Source organism: Sceloporus occidentalis, unplaced genomic scaffold, assembly GCF_023333645.1.
Source record: "Sceloporus occidentalis isolate IW3139 unplaced genomic scaffold, rSceOcc1.0.p SCAF_161, whole genome shotgun sequence".
NCBI classification, from domain to species: domain Eukaryota; kingdom Metazoa; phylum Chordata; class Lepidosauria; order Squamata; family Phrynosomatidae; genus Sceloporus; species Sceloporus occidentalis.
In genome coordinates, this window is record NW_028317141.1 from 1,106,831 (window position 1) to 1,115,929 (window position 9,099).

The following is a 9,099-nucleotide window of genomic DNA, read 5'->3' on the forward strand; positions in this document are numbered from 1 at the left end:
TCTCCTCATAGATCAGCCCAGAGATACGCTTTACGCCTCCTCTGCGAGCCAAACGGCGGATAGCAGGCTTGGTGATACCCTGGATGTTATCCCGAAGCACCTTCCTGTGCCTCTTTGCGCCACCTTTCCCGAGTCCCTTACCTCCTTTGCCACGGCCAGACATGATCACGCCTACTTCACGAGTTCCACAGCACAACACTCGCTGACGGCCAGCCCGCTTTCTTTTATACGTACTCGACGGACCTGATAGGGAACCGCACCATGATGCCTCAAGGGGGCGTTGCTATTTGAATATATGCTTCACGTTGGTTGGCTGGAGAAGCTCCCAAGCGTGCCTCAGACACCGATTGGCTATTTAGGAATATCAAAGGAAACCGGATATGAACAATTCAAACCAACCTCCTTTGCGCCACTCCCTACACCAAGCCCGCATCTGCTTTCAAAGATGCCTAGCCTTTATTAATCAAACCTCTCTACTGCATCAAGTACCTTAAGCTTCTGCCTCCCTCACCTCCACGTGATCGCTTTCGACGATCCCTCATTTACCACTAGGTGGCAGCATATCGCTGTAAATAAACGCCAAACGGCGGCCAAGATAAAGGCGGGCTTTTAGCTGTCGCCGTATCGCTGTTAACGGTCAGCCAGTACACAGTTTCACTAGGTAGGAGGCTGAACAAAAGAGAGGAGAAGAAATAAATAAAAAAAGAACCGCAGCTAACGAATACATGACCGATTCGAGCATTTAATTTAAATAAATTAAAAAAAGATAACGCTCCACACCGAAGTCTCTTGATCAAAGGCTGGCTTTTTCAAACCATCGTCCTAGCCTATGAAAAAGAGGGGCGTGATTACGCGTATCCAATCACATTTACCGCTACCCTATAAAGGGGTTGAGTTGGCCACAGAATCGTTACAGTTACGTTGTATTTGTCGGTGAATCGTATCCGCACGCGTCAGTATGGCTCGCACCAAGCAGACAGCCCGTAAGTCCACCGGAGGAAAGGCTCCCCGGAAGCAGCTGGCGACCAAAGCTGCGAGGAAAAGCGCTCCGGCTACCGGGGGCGTGAAGAAGCCACATCGCTACCGCCCGGGCACCGTAGCTCTAAGAGAAATCCGTCGTTACCAGAAGTCTACGGAGTTGCTTATCCGAAAACTGCCTTTCCAGCGGCTGGTCCGTGAGATTGCTCAAGACTTCAAAACCGATCTACGTTTCCAGAGTTCTGCTGTCATGGCTCTCCAGGAAGCCAGCGAGGCTTACCTGGTGGGGCTTTTCGAAGACACCAATTTGTGCGCTATTCACGCTAAGCGGGTTACTATCATGCCAAAAGACATTCAGCTGGCTCGCAGGATCAGAGGTGAACGTGCCTAAGTAAACGCTGTGTGGGCGAACGCGATCTCCCCACAGCCCCCACAAAGGCTCTTTTAAGAGCCACCACATTGTCACTCAAACGAGCTTGTTTCCCTTCGCATGCACGAAATTAACCCTGTTGTTCGCGCCCAAGCTTGAAACATCTCACACAATTATCCCACTACCGAACGAGCCGTTGAGCGGCCGAGTCCCCGGCTGGACATAACGAGTAACGGCAAAGCACAATCTTTAAGCCCGCCCCTTATCTCTATTCTGTTACGGACAGGGCTCCGAGCGAGAGCGCTGGCCGAATATGTCAATCTACGCACAAGTATGGGGCTAGGCTTTCAGCGGGAGGCCCACATAGCCGCGGCCGGGTGATTATCTGCTTTTTTCCTTTTTCGGAGGATATGATGGTTCTGAAAAGAACCTTTTGTGAAGAAATAAGTGGGAAAGCACACACCAGAGGCGCTCCAAAACCCATGCCCCCCCTCCTCATTTTTTCGAGGCTGCCTTTTTAGCCTTGGGCTTTGCGGGGCTTTTGACCGCCTTGGGCTTTGCGGGGCTTTTGACTGCCTTGGGCTTTGTCACCTTCTTAGCTTGGCTCTTGCCAGCTTTCTTCGCCTTAATCTTTGGCTTCTTGGGACTCTTGGCAGCGGCCGACGGTTTCTTGATCTTTTTCGGGCTTTTCTTCACTCCTGCAGGGGCTTTCTTGGGAGACTTCTTAGGGGTTACTTTTTTAGGCTTTACGGGAGTTTCCTTCTTCTTTGATGTCTTCTCTCTGCTCTCCGGCTGCTTCTTGTTCAGCTTGAAAGAGCCAGAGGCACCGCTTCCTTTCAGCTGGATCAGGGTCTCTTTAGACACCAGACCCTTGAGAGCGAGCTTCAGGCGGCTGTTATTCTTTTCTACGTCGTAGCCGCCAGCAGCGAGTGCTTTTTTAAGAGCTGCGAGAGACACTCCGCTGCGCTCCTTGGACGCAGAGACTGCTTTCACAATAAGCTCGGAGACACTGGGACCGGACTTCACAGGACGGCTTTTTGCAGCTGCCGGTTTCTTCGGCTGTTTCTTCTTGGCAGAGGTTTCTGCCGGCGGAGGCGCCGGGGAAGGAGCTGTCTCGGCCATCTCAATGCCTGGATCCCGCCACGAAAGAGTTGCAATCGCACGTAAACACGGGGTTAAACCGCCAGAAGTTTGGCTTTTATAGACGAGCTGCCGCACATTCATTGGTTCATGAGCGGTAGCCTGCGAGTCTATGATTGGACGCCGTTTCTGAAACCTCCCCATGCTGCCGGGGCATCGCTGGATTTGCATTCAGGGGAAGAGGGGGGGGGGGGTGGAAAGGAAAATATACTTACCGTTTGCGCGTAAACGTCTCATCACACTTCTAATTCAAAGCAGTTGAATTTCCTACACCAAGCAGCCCCCACCCCCCCCCGGAAAAAATAAAAAACTGCCAGGGAACAGCACCCAAGAGGTGTGAAATAATAAATAAATAAAATAATGAATACAGATAATTAATAAAATAAATTATTTCATTTCACCTATTAAATATTAATTTACCCTTAAACTTAATCTATAAATTTATATAACCCAATCATTAATTATTATTAATTATTATATTAAGAATAGCCTAATATTTATACATTAAAGAATAACATTACAAATGATGAATATTTTTAACTAATAATAATCAATTAAATAATTTAAAATAAATTGTATTTCTACTGTTAGTGTCTGGCTGCCTGCCGGTCTTAGGACTCGTAGTTGACAGGAGTTTACTTAGGGGTTATTTATTATTAACATATTATATTATTTATTTATTATTCAAAATAATAAAAGTAATTATTAAGATTAGGTTTTGTCTTATCAGGACGTTTTATGTGCGAGAGTGTGTTTGTGTGTATTAGCGCGTGAGCATACGTCAGTGAGGAAAGGGTTATGCGTGAGAATGTGTTTGTGTGCATGCACCACTGCGTATTAATGATGTATATACTATTTCTTTAACGTGAGTGCGTGTGTATAGAACTAGAAAGGGACAATAACAGGAAAGATCCTTGTGAATTGTTTGTTTGTGTGTGTGTGTGTGAACTCTGTAAAACACAGCTTTACATCTATGATCATATAGACTGACCTCTGTATAGTAACACACAGCCTGACTTCTATACAAAACCCCCTGACCTCTGTATAGTAACACACAGACTGACTTATGACTATACGTTAATATTGGGGGCCCAGAGCAGCAGACTAGCGTGTCCCCCTCCCCCTGCCCTGTAATCAGCCCTTCGAAGCCTGTATTTTTGTGACAGGGGGAGCCGGCACCAGACTTACTGAAGAGGGCGGGGCTTCCTCTTCAGCAGCCGGCACCAATACGGAGACAGGGGAGGGACTATCTAGCCGTCTACTACCTCTCTCATTCTCCTAGCCCCTCCCCCGAGTGTCTGTTTGGATCAACCCCTTCCTTTCTTGTGTCTTCTGGAGATCCCAGATCTGCTCAAGGCAAGAAAAAGTTGGAGGAGGGAGAGAGCGGATGGACGTGAAATTACATTTTTAATATATTTTTTAAATAACATTTTAAATGGATTCCTGCCTTGAATAGGGAGCCGAGTCCCGCTCCTTAGGTATTTAGTTTCTTGTTGTTCTTGTTGAGTACTTTGATGGTTTTGGCAGCAGTCCCGGTGTCCTTGTTGCGGTTTGGCAGCAGTCCCGGTGTTCTTGTTGCGGTTTGGCAGCAGTCCCGGTGTATTGATTGGTTGCGGTTTGGCAGCTGTCCAGGCGTTCATTGACTTGGTTTTGTGATAAATGAATGCCGGCGAGGAGAGGGTGCCGAACGTTCCTTTAATTGTCACGTAACAGGAGGGGACGCTTCTCCGTGCGGATTGAGAAAGCTCACACAGCTCCCTGACTGCGACTCGGATGATTGACTGCCACGCGGGGGCCACTCTCCCACAGCTTCCTGACGGCCACTCGGCCCCCCCCCTCCAGAAGGCCACTCGGGGGCCCCCCTCCAGAAGGCCACTCGGGGGCCCCCACCCACAGCTTCCAGACTGCCATTTGGGGGCCCATATCCCAATGATTCCAGGGGGCCACCCGGGGGCCCCCTCCAAACGGCCAATGGGGGAACCCCCTCAAATTGCTTCCGGACTGCCACTCGGGGCCCCCCCTCCCAAGGATTCCAGACTGCCACTTGGGGGCCCCCCTCCCACAGCTTCCGGACTGCCACTTGGGGGCCCCTTCTCACCGCTTCCTGGCCTCATAATGTGTATTTATACCAGCAATGTATTATATATATAAATAAAGTTAGTTCCATTTATATGTGATGGCTCAGAGTAGTAGTATTGTTCGATAAATAAATTACACTGACATACTATATACGGTGCTGCAGAGTATGTTAATGTATTCTGTTACAGTATTATATAATTGTGGCATATTTGTTACATTGTGCATTCTATTTGATAATGTCATATATATATATATATTCATTGTCGCTTCCCAATGTTATTTCTTTGATTTACTGTAAAAGTTATGCCATAGTTAGTAAAGGCAGACAGATGCCCAGACTCTTCTTTAATTCTCTGATCAGGCCCCAGTTACCCCTGCATTCCTGTGAAAATATGTTGTCGTTCCATGTCAGTAATGTCACAGAGCTGGCTAGTACGACCGACTACCTCCGCTGACTTGTGCTCCCTTAGCCTTGGCAACACTCCCTTCCCAGATTCCCCAGTCACTAGCAGTGTAGGGTATATAAAAATGAAGAACACTTTATTTTTTACACACATAGCTAGATATAGCCAGCAAAGCGAACATTAACATAAACAGTCAGGTATTGGATTACAACGGCTACAGAACCGGCCCCCTTAATCTGGGTAATTTGGACTCCCAGGGGCAATAGGGCCATTAAAGTGATTAACAATACAATGGGGTCTCCACGTCCACTATATATTATTGGCCAAAGAAAAGAATGGTTTGGCCGGTGTCAGACAATTCTTGCGTGAAAAGAGTTAAAATGCTAGCGTGTTAAATGTCCATGGGTTTTCTAGTGTTTTTTTTTTAAATGTATGATTTGATGGGTAAATTGAATTGGCCGGGTTCAACAATGTCCCAAATAACACGGGGGGGCAGTGACCACACGTCACATTTCCAATTTGAAAAATGCACACCTCTCAAATGTGGCCTTTTAACCCCCCAGACGAGGACAACAGTCCCACTCGCCAGGGCAGGGAGGCAGGGTCCATAATCTGTGGGTAGCAGGCCTGCGTTCGGTCCTCTCCAGGGGCCCCAGTGATGGACCCTTCCGTCACACACTCCATCACACTGTTGAGGTGTAAATATACTAAGTATGCATATGCAAGTATGCAAGAGTTCAGACTTTGGAAATTGAGAAACAATTTCTTTTTAGTGCCTGGATTAACTAGCAAATCCGGCAACACTGAAATCTGGTACAGAAAAAGATAGTAAATATTTTAGTTATCCCACCGCTGCCACCACATATGTCACGGTCAGGACTACTTGCCAAGCTGTGACGGTGTGGAGGGTGTGGGCATGAACAGAGCCGGCCTTAGGTGTTCCGGCGCCCCCTGTGCAAACTACTCCTCTGGCGCCCCCCCTCTGCCCCTTCAAACTACCCCCCTCTGCCCCTTAAAACTACCCCCCCGTCCCTTCAAACTACCCCCAACTCTGCCCCTTCAAACTACCCCCCCTGTGCCTTCAAACTACCCCCCTCTGCCCCTTCAAACTACCCCCCCTCTGCCCCTTCAAAAACTACCCCTTCAAACTACCCCCCCTGCCCCTTCCTTCAAACTATCCCCCCCCGCTCTCCCTACTTCTCCTTATCCTAACTTACCTTGAGGAGTCCTGTCGGCATTTCATAGTGAGCGCCGGAATAGTCCGGCGCTCAACATGAGATGCCGGCACCGCAACGGAGTCACGGAGAGTAAGGGGCGTCGAGTGGTTGCTGAGAACTTCACGAGCAACCGCTCGGCGCCCCTGCCCGGGACATAAATGAAAACATTGTTGGTTTTTTTAACTTTATTTAACATCCTCCATGTTAAATAAAGTAAAAAAAAACTTAATTTAACATGGAGGATGTTAAATAAAAAACAACAACAAAAAAAACCAACTATGTTTTCATTTAGGTGCAGAGGGGGCGGCAGCGGACCCCGCGGCGGCATCGGAGGAGGACCCCGCGGCGGCGTAGGAGGACTCCGCGGCGCCCCCTGGAGTGTGGCGCCCTGTGCGGTCGCACAGGTCGCACACCCCAAAGGCCGGCCCTGGGGAGGAAGTGGTTAATAGCACCAGTCCTCTGTATTTACTATCTTCACCACTTAACAAGGCATCAGTTATACCAAATGTGACGGGATCGACCTGTACCCCGACTGGGTACTCCCGCCAAACGTTGCTTCCTCCTGACGGGACACCAACAAGTAACCCCTTCAGCACCGGGCATAACCAGCGTTGTAGATAGAAGGGGGGCTTCGCTGCACCGGAGCTCCCTTGGCACTGAGGCTAGCCGAAGCTTAGCTACACAGTGTGGTTATTGTCCTGAAAAGGACAATACAGGATCATATCAGCCCACCCCAAGCATCAGGCAACACTCATGTTGAGGTGAAAACAGGAACTCTCTTTATTTGGGAACACAGGGGTATTTAAACAGTACAAGGGATTGAGTTACGTCCAATAGACACACAAGGGAATTGCGTCCAATAGACACAAGGGAATTGCGTCCAATAAACACAAGGGAATTACATCCTGCCCTCCTTTGCATATGACTGAGTATTAGCACTCAGCCCAGTAGGGGGTCTCTACTGTAGTCTGTGTAAGGAGGGAGGGGGCAGGACATGTGGCACCTGGACAGGGTAGCAAACAAGGGGAACAAAAGCACACACCATAATAACAACATATACTGGGAAATGCAGGTATCACAAACAAGAACTATCACAGACGGCACCGATTAACCCGGGGCCGTCACATCTCCCCCCCGACCCATAGTCCGGCAGACCCGGCTAGACCCTTAACGGGTCGGCTTGGGGCTGTCCGGGAGAGATAGCTGGGCATTAGGTCGTCTCTGCTCCCAGTCTTTGGAGTGTGGCTGTCCGGGGAAGTTAAGTGGGCACGAGATCGGTTTGCCGTGAGAGTCCATCAGCGTTCCCGTTTTGTTTGCCTGGACGATACTGAACCGTGAAGTTGTAGGGTTGTAGGGCTAGGCTCCATCGCAGCAGGCGTCCATTGTCCCCGGAGACACGGTTCAGCCAAATGAGGGGATTGTGGTCGGTAAGCACTGTAAAGGATTGTCCGTACAGGTAGGGTTGGAGTTTCTTTAGAGCCCACACCAGCGCTAGGCACTCTTTTTCCACGGCGGCGTACCCGACTTCCCTGGGTAGCAGCTTTCGGCTGATGTAGGCTACGGGGTGCTCACTGCCGTCAGTTCCTACTTGGCTTAGAACTGCTCCCAGCCCGAATGTGGAGGCATCTGTGTGGACAGAAAAACGCTTGGACGGGTCCGGCGCGGCTAGTACTGGGGCGGAGGTCAAGGCACTCTTTAACTGCTGGAAGGCGGCTTCGCACTCTGGAGACCACAGGACCTGTCGGGGTAACTTTTTTTTGGTTAGGTCCGTCAGGGGTTTGGCAATGGCGCTGTAGTTGGGGACGAACCGTCGGTAGTAACCCGCTGTACCCAAAAAGGCTAAGACCTGTGTCTTGGTTGTAGGGGTGGGCCAGTTAGCCACTGCCTCTATCTTCGCAGGTTCAGGTCGTTGTCGCCCGCTGCCCACCCGGTGGCCTAGATAAGATACCTCGGAAACCCCTATCGTACACTTGTCTGGTTTCAAGGTGAGACCCGCAGACCTGATGCGATCTAATACAACTCCCAGGTGAACGAGGTGTTCGTCCCAGTTGTCGCTATATATCGCGATGTCATCCAGGTATGCACACGCAAAGTCCTGGAGGCCATCGAGTAGCCGGTCAATCATCCGTTGGAAAGTCGCCGGGGCGTTCTTCATCCCAAACGGCATAACCTTAAACTGGTATAAACCGAAAGGGGTGATGAAGGCCGACTTCGGAATGGCTTCTGGGGCCAGGGGGATCTGCCAGTAACCCTTACACAGGTCTAGGGTAGTGAGAAAATTTCCCCTAGCAATGCGGTCCAAGAGTTCGTCTACTCGGGGCATGGGGTAAGCGTCGGTTGTAGTCCGGTCGTTTAACTTACGGTAGTCCACGCAGAAGCGGGTCGTGCCGTCCCGCTTCGGCACTAGCACTACCGGGGAAGCCCAAGGGCTGCTGGAGGGCTCAATAACTCCTAGATCTAACATTTCTCGTATTTCGGACCGCATACCTTCACGTACAGTCTCGGGTACCCGGTAAGCTGCTTGCCGCATGGGAGGCTGCCCCGGGGTCTCCACCTGGTGCACTGCTACAGTAGTGTACCCAGGGGCAGTGGAGAACATTTGATGGCGCTTAGACAGTACATGCCGGGCCTGTTCCCGCTGGGTCGCCCCTAATTGATCCGCAATTCGGATAGCCTCTATGCCCGCTTGCCCTGTGCCCCGTTGGGGTAACTCTGGTAGCGGAAGATCCTCTGAATCCTCTGCGGCAGGGGCACAGATAGCGGCCACCTCGTCCGGCCGTTCCTGGTAAGCCTTAAGCATGTTTACATGGAAGGCTCGTTGAATCCTCCTATCGGAGCATTTGGTTACTAGGTAGGTAGTGTCACACAGTTGTTTCACTACCTGGTAGGGACCCTGCCAGGCAGCTTGTAA

At 50.2% G+C, this 9,099-nt stretch overlaps 2 protein-coding genes across 2 annotated transcripts; one reads left to right on the plus strand and one right to left on the minus strand.

The window, feature by feature from the left end:
- The first annotated feature begins 958 nt into the window (after positions 1-958).
- LOC149279704 (histone H3-like) lies at positions 959-1,729 on the plus strand. The gene is made up of 2 exons (XM_089500925.1): positions 959-1,355; positions 1,635-1,729. The coding sequence occupies exons 1-2, from the start codon at positions 959-961 to the stop codon at positions 1,727-1,729; spliced, it is 492 nt and encodes a 163-aa protein (XP_089357051.1).
- A 114-nt stretch (positions 1,730-1,843) lies between these two features.
- On the minus strand, positions 1,844-2,470 carry LOC149279705 (histone H1-like). Its single transcript, XM_089500876.1, has one exon. It carries the CDS (start codon positions 2,468-2,470, stop codon positions 1,844-1,846), a length of 627 nt encoding a protein of 208 aa, XP_089357002.1.
- Between the last annotated feature and the right edge of the window lie 6,629 nt (positions 2,471-9,099).

Coding starts and splice junctions, on each gene's coding strand:
- LOC149279705 (XM_089500876.1), bottom strand. CDS start 2,470: ATGGCCGAGACAGCTCCTTCCCCGGCGCCTCCGCCGGCAGAAACCTCT.
- LOC149279704 (XM_089500925.1), top strand. CDS start 959: ATGGCTCGCACCAAGCAGACAGCCCGTAAGTCCACCGGAGGAAAGGCT. Junction 1,356..1,634: donor GCTGGCTCGCAGGATCAGAG/GTGAACGTGCCT, acceptor TGTTACGGACAG/GGCTCCGAGCGAGAGCGCTG.